Raw genomic sequence first — 12,407 nt, forward strand, 5'->3', positions numbered from 1 at the left:
CTGGCAAGATTCCGCCTCCTGAAGTTTAAAAAGAATGTATATTTGGACAGTAGATTAAACATAAATGTGCCGAATTAATCACTACAGTGTTCTATTCTAGCAGTCAATCCAAATGCGCTATGTATCAGCGCTGCCGCTGTTCATGAACGCGCCCGGACTCCGCGCATGCGCATCGGCGTCACAGTTTGACGCTCCCGTACTCGGCGGCGTTTAATATGAGCAAATTATACGCCATACATATTTCATTATCCTGAAACTTTTGGTTTATTTTACGCTTCAAGTTTGATGTCTGAATGCCCATTGGATTAGTTCGGATCATGCGGCGTTATTCTTTGCTCTGGTTTTGCAGTGATGGTTTTAGTCTTAATGCTGCTGCAGGTCGCGCAGTCGCCGCTACATAATCCTTTTGCTTATGGGAAGTATCCGATCAGTTGTGGCGTGTTTATCGCTAGCTGCTATAGCGAGGAAGATGAGCGCCGCGGCGGGGCTGTGCGGCCCCGGGACCTCCGCTACTGCGCCCGCGCTCCGCCGCCTGACTTCAGTCCCCGGTTACGATCAGAACCGCTTAAATGATGTTCTGCTCCTAAGACCTGCCACGGAAACACAGGGACCATGCGACAACGAAACAGAGGACCTGCAGAAAGGAAACGATCACGTAGTCTTCTTTCCTGGAGACATTCAGGTTGGTGCATGTCATCATTACCACTGACTGACGGTTTGCCCTGCTTTAGATGGCCTTTGTAATCAACCATGCCTTAGGAAAGAGCTCAACACTGTCAGGAATTAGATACTGTTTACACCGTTTTTGAATGGGTTCAAAATATACCTATAGCAGTTTAGCTTCGGGTTGGATCTATATTTAGTTTTTCATTAGAGACATTGAAAACAGGCCCACGACACATACTGCAGAAGTCTGCTTAGTTATCGCGCATATGCACATCACTTTAAGACAGGTTACTGAGGATTTCTGAAATCCTTTAGACTTGGAGTGATGCTCATATTTCATTGTTTCTTTAAGCACATTATTTTCCAAGTTTATATTCTGGTTAAGCCTTTATTTAGAGAAAAAAGAAAACGTAAAAAATGGTTGTTAATGTCTCGGAGGGAAAAAAAATAAATTTTATGCTCACCAAGACTGTATTTACAAAAAAAAGAAAATGTATATAGTAATAACAGTAACACTGCAAAACATAATAACAACTTAAAATAATTGTTTTCTATTTTAATATATTTTAAAATGTAAGTTATTGCTGTGGTGGAACTTTGTTTTTCTTCAGATAAATGAAAAGACATGCACATTAAGTCCTGCTATTTTCTTCTAGAAGAATGTTAGTAAAAACTTAAATATACCAGAATTGTGTAAACAGAAATTTTTGAATTTTAAAATGTTTAGAAATTGGTAGATTTTCAGAAGTCATGGAAATTGCTATAGTAAATAAAAATGTCTCATTATGTCCAGGTGCAGCTGTTCAATTTTAATCGGTGAGAAATGGCTCTCTAAATTTTCAGAAAATGCAACCTAAAAATAAAAATAAAACGGAAATTATGAATGACCAGAAAAGTCATAAATACTTTGGTACAGTGATTTTGCTTCAAAGTGTTTATATATATATATATATATATATATATATATATATATATATAGGACTGCTAGGACTCAGTTTGTTAAACTTGGCTATTCATATGCAACTTTCTCATTCTCATCCACCATGCAGAACTTTCAGCAGGAAATGGCCCTCCAGCCTGATGCTACCCCATGGATGTCCTGGAGTCTGGAGCGTGTCGCCCTCATCCTGGGTAAACGTTTTCCTGGCTGCCATATCTGGGTCATCCGCGCATCCCAAATGTACCTACACAAGTTCAGCTGCTATCAGAACTTTGTAGAGAGCAACCTATTTGGAGCACCAGAACACTCTCCAGACTACGGAGCCGTTTGCCACCTGAGGGCACTCCTGGGTCACAGCATGCAGCGGGCTGGCCTCTCAAATCCTTTACCCCCTCTTAGTGGTACATCCACCCCTGGCCCCATGCCTGCAGGTTTCACCCTCACCATAGTGGGCTTCAGTAAAGGATGTGTTGTTCTCAATCAGATAGTGTATGAGCTGGCTGGAGCTCGAGCAAATCCAGAACTGAGGCAATTTTTGGACAGCGTTTCAGATATGTACTGGCTGGACGGAGGACACCCTGGGGGCAATGAGACATGGGTGACCGATAAGTGTGCTCTGGGTGAGCTGGCCTCCAGCGGGCTGGCTATCCATGCCCATGTCACTCCATATGAGGTATGCGACCCAATGAGGGCATGGGTTGGGCGAGAGCACCGCAGCTTTATAAAGACTCTGGAGGATCTGGGCGCTTGTCTTAGCCAGAAACTACATTTTGAGGATGAGCCAGCATCCATCGATAATCACTTCCGGGTGATTCAGGAATTCTGACTCTTCTCGATCTGTGCTTTCACAAGTCTTAACATGGAATGTATTCTTTTCAGAGTAGATGATATATCAGTTAGTCAAGAGCTTTGAGTTTCTAGGCTTTGAAAGAATAACTATGCTGCCAACAAAACACTCATAAAATACAAGAGAAGACTGAAGCTTAATGACCAACCTTGTAAAACTTTTAACTGCCTGACATTAAGCCCTATTCGTTGCCTGTTGCATCTAACTACATCAGCTCTGTCTGATATAGTATGATATTTCTTTTACATAATCTGTTTGGAATGGGGATATGCTTGTAAAATCATCACCTCCCTTATATTCAAAGGGCTCTCATTTCCAACAGCATAAAAAAAAACGAGAAATCTGAAAATGCTTAATACATTTATGTTGTTAAATTAAAAAGCATGGATTTTTATTCAAGTACGTATCCATTATTAAGTATGGATACTTTTGAATGAAAATTAAAAAAAAGTATTTCCTTAAGCAGTCCTGTTTATGCTTATAGTCTTACATCAGTGGATTTATCAGACGTTCATGTTTAATGTTTGGTGTTAAATATTATTTATCAAATACAAAAATCCAAGGATCTTCCATTAGAATCAAATGTACAGAATATATTTTTGGTTAGCTGGGAAAAAGAAAAAAAAACTTATTTAAAATATTTTATTTACTGACTTGATGTTAATAATGTTTAATAGACTGCTTGATGGTTAGCATCTGAAACGATTCCAGTATTGTATCTCAGAAGACTGTAGGTGGCGCACTTTATTTGGCTCGTTCTCTTGAATACATTGTATCACATGAACGTGTTTTTTTGCAATATCCTCAGTGTAATGCGATGAATGTACTTCCTGCTTCATAGTCATTCCAGGCTGATGTATTTCAATAAAAATGTTGAAATGTTTGAGTGTTGATGTTGATCTGTTTATTTAAAATAGTAATTTTATATATTTTTAAGTACTAATTTAAATAATGCATTTCAAGTTGACAAAATGAGTTTGAGGAAAAGTTACAACATCAAATGCACATATAGTATATACATTTATGAGTCATAAATCAACAACATACAAAGTCTGTTTTAAGGGTAGATCCTTTACAACACTCGACTGTTAATGGCTTTATTATAATTTGCGTAAATCATTTGAGCATCATTTATTTTGGTACACAGAACTCAAAATACACAGTTTTCATCATGAAATGAAAGATCTACAATTATCAGTTTTCACTAATCCTGCCTAAGATAGAAAGAGAATCGAGAAAGTTCGTCACAAGCTTTCTGCCAATACCACAGTTACTGCTCAGAAATGCTCTCCAAAGCCCAGTGTATTCAATATTGAATTCCAGCATCAAATACCTTATGGCTCTTAAACATTATTGAGGCTGTTTCCCAGGCAAGGAATATATTCAAGTTTTTCTTTAAGATGATGTCATACAGCAAGCACACGACCGTGACAAGAGCCTCTCATCTTAGGAGACAATAGCTCTATTATGACTGCAGACTGGTGACATCTCTGGGAAAGCGTAAGGCCCTGAGCACGCAAACACATGAGCTCTTCACACCTCTTTAAACGGAGAACAATAACCGAAGGGCTCGACCTTAAGACTGAATTCTGCAATACTAACATTTCCAGTTCTAACAGCCACTCAACTAAATATTACACCAGTAAACCTTAAGCTGATCTAGTTGTATTTGTTGCATTACTAAACACGTTCTGATGTGCAGAAGCCTTTCCACCACAATATTCTAACATTCATTACATTCTTTCCAGAATTCACACCCTGTACTTTCATCACAACCAAACATGCTTACCTATCCGAACATAAGCATAGCATTTCGACCATAACAGCCAACTTTGATAACCCATCCTTTCATGCCCTACCTAATCCAAGACCATTAATATAGCTTTTAACACAGTTTTCCTTTCTATATCCCACTGAATATATATACATCTCCATAACCAAAAGCACATAGAAATAATTTACTTTAAACACAACAGGATATCAGTCTAAAGGGTGTACCAGTATGTCAATTAAAACCGGATAAACATTAACAAGAATACATCCACATTAATGTGCTGCACCAGCATTACAGAAGATCATCAAGTCAGGTTGCTCGGTTCAAGCATAGAAAATAAAAATGTACACAAAGGCACTGGAGAAATATACACTGGTAAACTGTGCAGTTACAGCTAACCCTGAGAACAAGGCTGAACCCTCCATCAGTTAATAGCATTAGTTTAGAAACACCTGTACAAAACAAGGCAACAAAAACCCTGAGTTACCTCAAATCGGTGCATAGATAAAAACTGTCATTTCAAGATTATGTATAAACCATAAACCATCACAGGCATTGAGATAGGCGCCTCCCATGGGGGAATGCTAGAATCTTGCTTAATAATAGTTTATTATACAATAAATTGGCAATAAAAAAAAGGAAATATTTAAAACAAAAATCATTTTAAAACAGATACAGTTGATTTACTCAATTTAAAGCGGTTAAAAATATTTTCTCTTATTTTAGTGACACAAACACATACAATAGAGGGTTTAAGTGCTTTCCTGCATTTCTTTAGTCATTATCAGGGAGGAAGTTCTGTGACCAATACAAACACATATTTGTGTAATCCAGGGTGTGTTGTGCGTGTTTGAGTTGAGTCACATTTTTATGGAGCCCACGAATGTGTCAATGCCACAAGAAAGTAGAGGATGCAAGACAAAACACGCACCAATGCACCGAGAGCATTCCTGCACTGAACCTTTTTAACAGAGACCATCGCAATTAACATAGTCTAATCATAAAAACTCTTTCTGATGTTGAGAAGCAAAGCAGAAAACGGTCTTTTTCAAATCCCTTGTTGAAAATCCCTTAAGTGCAGTAATGGAAATAGTGTTGAGATTAACATGGGCTGAGATCAGCAGAAAATTAAAATCGATACTGAATGGCAATTAAAATATTTAAATTAATAATTTAAAACCCGAAGATGGCAGGAAAAGGCAGCAACATAGATATTTAGATTCTCACTCTTTAACATTACACTAGATTTGGCCCTTTTGGTTGGCCAGAGGATGTTGAAAACAGCATTAGGACAGAAGCGTGTTTGCTGGTGCTGTGCGGGGGCCAACAACAAGGAACAAAATGCTATTCAGTGTAAGTGTGTTGCCCTTTTGGATCAGCACAAGTGGTCACCGTCGCCAGTGGCTGACATGTCCTCCTCAAAACGAAACCTCTTGGTGTGCGGTGAGTCCAGAATGTTCTCTTTGTCTTCGGGATCCTCTGGTGGCGCAGACCACTTCCCACCATAACTCCTTTCCCGGGGAGTGCGTGGGGTCACGGGGAGCGGATCAGAACCTGGATAATGGAGCCACAGCCAGGGATGGGTCATACAATCGGCTGCACTGGGACGATCCCTGATAAAGCAGAGGAGAATTCACTAAAGGACTTTGAGATGTGGCTGAATGGAAAACATTCTGATACTATTATGCTGAAACAGTAAAGAGTAATAATAAAATCAAAGTACATTAATTAGTTGATGACAGCAAGTGGAAATCTATACCAAACTTTTTGCTGGCATTTTTGCTTAACAGTCTGACCTCATTTAATCTCAGTTGCTTACAGGCTTAAATGTTTTCTGCAAATGTGTGAATGTCTGAAGACAAATGAAAAGAAAATTAAACCTGGACTTTATACTTTGTGATAACCAATATCTATACAATCTAAGGCAATGGGGAAAGTCAATATCCAGGAAGTACTTTGAGCCATATAAGAGTGATCATTGGACAAGTTAATTTGTAAGCCTATTGAAATGACTTCATTTCTGAAACTATGTTATGCATAATAAAATGGTATGACCCTGAATAATAACCGCTCTGAAGGAGTTTCCCATAGCACTCATCATATGACTCTTCATCTAGAAGCAGTAGCGTACATTATATTGCGCAGTACTGAGCTTGGCAAACAAGCTTCACTTCCTCTAACTGTCTAAAATCAGACTCACTCTGGTGCTTTGACCAGCAATTTCCGGATGAAGTCGACAGCCAGTTCAGAAACTCTTGAGAAAGCCTCTCTGCTGTAGTCCACGTTCACCTGGGATACATTCAGGAAGGTCTCCTGTTTATCCTCGCCAGCGAATGGAGACTCTCCTGTCACCAGCATATAGGAGATCACACCCACACTCCTGATTTCAACAGACACGCAATCAGTTAAAAACCAGCTTAAACAACAACAAATGACACCAAGCATGAAATATCTCGTTAGCACAAAGTGTTTTGCCTCTAGTATCAGACCATCTTGCTGCTGCCTCAGCTGCTTTTGATCATGCTGGTCTTAGATGGTTTTAAAGCACATTTTAGCTTACCGCATTCTAGCTCATACTGAATAAAATTAAGCAACATTGATGTTAATAAGAAATGTTTTTGAGCACCAAAGCAGCATGTAGAATGACTTCTGAAGGATTGTGTGACACTGATGCTGACAATTCAGATTTACCATCACAGGAATAAATTACATTTTAAAATATATTCCAATAAACATATATTTAAAAAAATCTTTTAAAAATGGCAATAATATTTCACAATAATAATGGTTTTACTGTATTTTTAAATACAGCCATGGATCCTTCCTGCATTTATAAATATTTTACTGACACAAACTTTTGAACAGTAGTATATTTTGTTCCTTTACTTTGCAGAACAGAGCATGTGATGGCCAGGCTTTTCACTACATTCAGAGTTTTCCATGAACTATCATTATGAACAGAAAACGGTCTTATGACCAGTGGAATTTCCATGACCTACTACAACTGTATTAATGTCCCATGACTTTTCCAGGTCTGGATATGACCCTGTGGGAACCCTGTATATTGAAACACCTGATGAAAAAGATTAAGACTCACCAGAGGTCTGTTGCTGTGGTGATCGGTTCATAGTTCAAGATCTCAGGGGCTGGATATAGCATTAAAACAAAATAAACAAAAATGTTCACCGAGCATGAACTCTTCTGTTGTGATGAGCCCATGAATACAGAGATGTGTGTAAATCTGAAGATGAATGGCACCGAATAAACCTTACCTACATACTCCGGGGTTCCCAGAATCTCTCTGAGCTCCCCAGAAGAGCCCAGCCTGCGGGCCAAGCCAAAATCCACTATCTTTATATCCCCCAATGGGCTCAGACTCGTCAGGAGAATATTCTGGGGCTGAATGGAAGAAAAACATTGACGCAATAATAAATAAAACTAATGTATTTGTGAAGAAATATAGATTGTTGGTGTTAGGTGTTGAAGGTAGCCGTGCATCTGACCTTTAAGTCCAGGTGGACCACGCTGCTATGGTGCAGCAGGTGAACTCCCTCAAGCATCTGTCGGATCAGACGGATGATTTGATCTTCGGGCAGCAGCTCCTCTGACACACAGTGGTCAAATATCTCGCCACCCGCCGCACTGTTGCACAAACACAATCACAGTTATTCTTAGTACTGAGCTCAACAATTGTTCTGTATACTGGGCGTACAGATTATGTGGCACTCACTATTCCAGCATTAGAACCAGGTCATGATCGGTCTCATACACCGAGTGCAGGTTCACCACACGAGGGTTGTTCTTTGCCGCCTCTAAAACAGCGATCTCATGAATCACCTCCGCTCTGCAGTCGCGACCTCGTCGCCGCTTCTTGATGAACTTTGCAGCGAAGACTTTCCCTGTGGCCTTTTCCTCACACCTCTTCACCACTGCAAACTTCCCCCTGAGGGAGACAAACAGAAACAGAAAAAAATATAGAGAAAGAATAAAATGAGTATAAATTGAGGAAGTTTTTTAAGTTACAAATAAAGTACCTCAAGTTCTACTTTTTTTTTTCTCTTCTCTTTATTTTTTATGATGCACTTTAAAGATGTCACCGTTTGCATCCAGTCAGTCACACCTAAAGCAGTTCTCTCATTCACACTAAAGCTCTTAACTGACACAGATAGTTATTAAATGATTCAAACCCTCTATTAGATGTTCTCACAGCTTAATATCAGGTTAGATGACTGATGTGGTCCAGTCTTTACTCTAAAAACTGCAATTACTGTCACAACATGAACAGGTGAGACATTAGGATATAATGCATATAATCAAATCAATGCCACAATTCTTTGGACCAGACTGTAAACAGATTTTATTATAAAACATTACGTATCATACTGTGCACTGCAGTATACCACACAACCTGTGTCCATGTAGATATTGGAACCGAATCAAAGTCAAAATCAAACTGTGACAAAGTATATTCTACCTATCAAAGGTTTGGGCAACTTATGTACTAACCAAGCTATAAAAAACCCTGTAAAAACTGTAATATTGTATTAAATTCACAACTGTTTTATATTTCAGTCAATTTTAATATATTACAACCATTACCCCAATCTTTAGTATCATATCCTTTCAAAATAATTTTAATATGCTGATTTGAGCAACATTTCTTCTAATTATTAATGTTGAACACAGTAGCTAAACAGCTACTTGATATTTTTGTGGAAACCGTGACACTTTTTTCAGGATTCTTTTATGATTAGAAAATTCAGAAAAAAAGGCATTTATTTGAAATCCTTTGTAACATTTAAATGTATTTACTGTCAATTTTGCTAGAAGTAGCTATTTATTTCATTTAAAAAACCCAGACCTCAAATTTTTTGAATTACATATATCAATATGATAATGAAAACCCTGCGTATGAATAGAATCAATATTCCAATATATATTATTCGAATATATAATTTCCATACTTCTTAGCATTTTAATAATTTCTGTGACTCTCCCAGACCAGGGAAAAATCCCTGACATTTCAAGGTATTTTCCAATGCAAATAAACACCAACAAACCCCATTCTTATGGTATCAAAACGAAACTGCTCAATTTGAACAACTTTGCATGTTGTCATCTCATAAAAACAGTTTAACAATTAACGTATTCACACTCCTATTTACTACTTTGTTTCCACAGAAACAAACAACACAACATCTTCACACTGAACTGAATAAAAACTCTAAGTGAACTGTGCAATAGTTTCCTGTTAAAAAACATAGCCAGCAGCATAAAAACAATCTGAATATGGTTGTATGCAAATGGTGAGAGAGAAAGAGGAAGAGACCAATGTCACTTCCTCTTTCTCAGTATTCACAGTACAATCTACAGCACAGTACAAAACTGGGTCTGGTTCCCACATGGGTTTCCTTCCTGCGAGATCCAAAGTCATGCTGTAGTGGTTTAGCAGACACACACACACACATATTAGTCACAGTTCAGTGAGCAAGGCCTTTCCCATCCAGAATAGCGGAGCAGGACAGACTCCATACTCCAGACAACCTTCAGTCCTACTCACTCTGTGAAAAAATAAACAAAATATACCAGGAACACATCTATCCTACAGTTCATATGTTGCCTTATGATTTGGGACCACAATACTTCCCTTATTGGTTATGAAGCTGTAAATATTACAACTACATGCACATACCCAATGAGACGAAATAACTACATTTTATAAAGCAATGATATATTAAGTTGATTAAAAGTGACAATTAAGATGTGTATATTAAATATTCCATTCATCAGTCAGTCTTGAAAAAACATTAAATTACAGTTTCCACATAAACACAACAGTGCTCAACATTAATAATAATAGGAAACGTTTCTTGGGCACCTGACATATTCCACTAGTCAACATGGATCAAAACCTTTCAAATTGTCCTTAAACCAAAATGTGTTCTTGTCTTAGGACAACTTTGATAAACTTTTTTTTTAATTTACTCATATGCTGACTACTGCAGAATTATAAGAATCATTTGATACTAAACTGGAATAATACATATTCAAACTATAAACACATAAGTTACACAAAGACATTAAATGATGTGTAGAGCAATAAATTGAGACTACAAAAACATGCTATAGTTCCCTAAAACTACTGATGACAGATGCTTTATTTCATTAAACATGACAGTACTTTAGTATAAGAATGTCAAGATATGACAGAACAGAATCCCATTCATACATATTAGACACACATTAACATCATGTGTGCAGTCACGCCAATCTTCATCAACATACATAAACACTTTATGAAAACATTAAATAGAACATGGAAACACTTACAAGAAGACATATTTTCGGTCATGAGGAGTATTTTACACACCTGCCCAGTACGTGGCTCATGTCAAACACGGTGTCCAGAGGATCCGTGTGGATGTGAGTGTGGATCTCTGACAGCAGAGCCGAGGATCCACTGCGACTGTCCAGCCTCCTCCGAGCCATCACCTCAAACTGCAGACCGCTTACTCGAACTTAACCAGCACTCTGCTCATGTCAAGACTCGCTACCAGGAAAAAAACACCCACTGTCTCCGGCCTCTTCACGGTGTTCTCGCAGTCCACAGCGAAAATGCTTTAGTAAAAGAGTTTAGTTCGAGGTTTCTCAGAAAGAGCTGACAATAAAAGAAGTCGCTTTAGTGGAGTGAGTTTAGTTGAGTTTGGACACGATAACCGATGCTAAGAGCTTCCAGCTAGCGCAGATTAGCTCATTTAAGTTAGCGCTTAAAAAAAACCCACTAAAACTCTCAGATTAAACTCTGTCCTTTAATTAGACAAACGTACAAAGAAATACGCCTCATTTTGTTAAAAATACACACCGACCGACAGACAGACAGCACTGTGTTTAACGCAAGACAAAATCACTCTACTAAAGTTTAGAACGGACCCTCTCTTCCTCTTCTCACGGGAACAACAGCGGATAAACTGTCTAATAAACTCTGAAAAAAAGCTGAACGCAGAGTAAATGCTTGTCTGACTAACTAGTCCATGCCGAGGTAAACATGTTTCGATTCGTAGATTCGTCTCTTGTCCACCGGCTCCACCGTTTCAAATTCTGCTCTGATGCCAGCGCTACGTCACCACCGTCGTCATCTGAGGATCGTTAGAAGTTCTCCCATTGTACGATAGATAGATAGATAGATAGATAGATAGATAGATAGATAGATAGATAGATAGATAGATAGATAGATAGATAGATAGATAGATAGATAGATAGATAGATAGATAGATAGATAGATAGATAGATAGATAGATAGATAGATAGATATCCAAATTAACTTCTTAGCAATGCATATAGGTAGGAAGGAAATGTACAAAATATCTTCATGGAATATGGTCTTTACTTAATAAAAGAAAAATCAGTCATTTTGATTTTTAATTTTCATGCAATGTCTTTTTGGCTATTGCTACAAATATACCCGTACAACTGGTTTTGTGGTTCAGGGTCACTGATGATTCATAACAAACAAAGGCTTACTACTCATGCATTTGGTGAACAGTAATTATTTTAGTTTGAGTGTTCAGCTCCTGCTTATCTGTTTTGCACGTTGCAATACTGTCAGATGCTGAGGAACTGGAACTTTGTAGGTCTGAATCTTTGGGGTTTCTTGTCCATTCAGTTTGTCAGCTGAAGTGCTGGACTTTGGAACATGTAAAGACAAACTGAGTAAGCTGACATGTGCAGTTTGATTGGCCTAGCAGAAAGATACAATGTAAGTCATGGCTCTAACAACACTTTTTAAATCTGCCAGCACTGTGTCAGGGGGAAGAGTACCAATATTTGCCAAACAAATGAAAGCAGAGTCACAAATCATAAAGACAAACACCAAAAGAGACCAGACTAGGACTCACATCTCTGGTACATTCAGTGCAAAATATAATTTAAACACAGGACAAGACTGACATACATATATTACAGTTATATACAAATATGGACACATCATGGAAAGCATGCAGGTTCACATTTTCACCAACAGTTTTCAAGTGATGGCTCTTTCATCAGCATCATTTTACACGATCAGTAACCCATAAATAACAGTGCAGATGAAGTATGAACAGAATGGATTATTTATTTATTTATTTACTTATGTCCCCAGTCCCATCCCACCCCTGATTAACAGCAACTTCTCATGCAAA

The 12,407-nt window shown here is 38.1% G+C and overlaps 2 protein-coding genes across 2 annotated transcripts; one reads left to right on the top strand and one right to left on the bottom strand.

Annotated features, from left to right (window-relative positions):
- Nucleotides 1-185: 185 nt before the first annotated feature.
- c19h2orf69 (chromosome 19 C2orf69 homolog) lies at nt 186-3,322 on the top strand. Its single transcript, XM_059499977.1, has 2 exons — nt 186-682; nt 1,716-3,322. The coding sequence occupies exons 1-2, from the start codon at nt 413-415 to the stop codon at nt 2,430-2,432; spliced, it is 987 nt and encodes a 328-aa protein (XP_059355960.1). The 5' UTR covers nt 186-412; the 3' UTR covers nt 2,433-3,322.
- A 214-nt stretch (nt 3,323-3,536) lies between these two features.
- On the bottom strand, nt 3,537-11,365 carry stk17b (serine/threonine kinase 17b (apoptosis-inducing)). The gene is made up of 7 exons (XM_059499976.1): nt 10,598-11,365; nt 7,958-8,170; nt 7,731-7,869; nt 7,500-7,626; nt 7,325-7,373; nt 6,428-6,607; nt 3,537-5,840 (listed from the first exon to the last, which is right to left on the bottom strand). The coding sequence occupies exons 1-7, from the start codon at nt 10,714-10,716 to the stop codon at nt 5,603-5,605; spliced, it is 1,065 nt and encodes a 354-aa protein (XP_059355959.1). The 5' UTR covers nt 10,717-11,365; the 3' UTR covers nt 3,537-5,602.
- Between the last annotated feature and the right edge of the window lie 1,042 nt (nt 11,366-12,407).

Source organism: Carassius carassius, chromosome 19 (assembly GCF_963082965.1).
Source record: "Carassius carassius chromosome 19, fCarCar2.1, whole genome shotgun sequence".
In the NCBI taxonomy this organism is placed as follows: Eukaryota; Metazoa; Chordata; class Actinopteri; order Cypriniformes; family Cyprinidae; genus Carassius; species Carassius carassius.

Coding starts and splice junctions, on each gene's coding strand:
- c19h2orf69 (XM_059499977.1), top strand. CDS start 413: ATGGGAAGTATCCGATCAGTTGTGGCGTGTTTATCGCTAGCTGCTATA. Junction 683..1,715: donor TCTTTCCTGGAGACATTCAG/GTTGGTGCATGT, acceptor TCCACCATGCAG/AACTTTCAGCAGGAAATGGC.
- stk17b (XM_059499976.1), bottom strand. CDS start 10,716: ATGGCTCGGAGGAGGCTGGACAGTCGCAGTGGATCCTCGGCTCTGCTG. Junction 7,627..7,730: donor TGGTCCACCTGGACTTAAAG/GTCAGATGCACG, acceptor TCTTCCATTCAG/CCCCAGAATATTCTCCTGAC. Junction 5,841..6,427: donor TTGCTGGTCAAAGCACCAGA/GTGAGTCTGATT, acceptor CTGCTTTATCAG/GGATCGTCCCAGTGCAGCCG.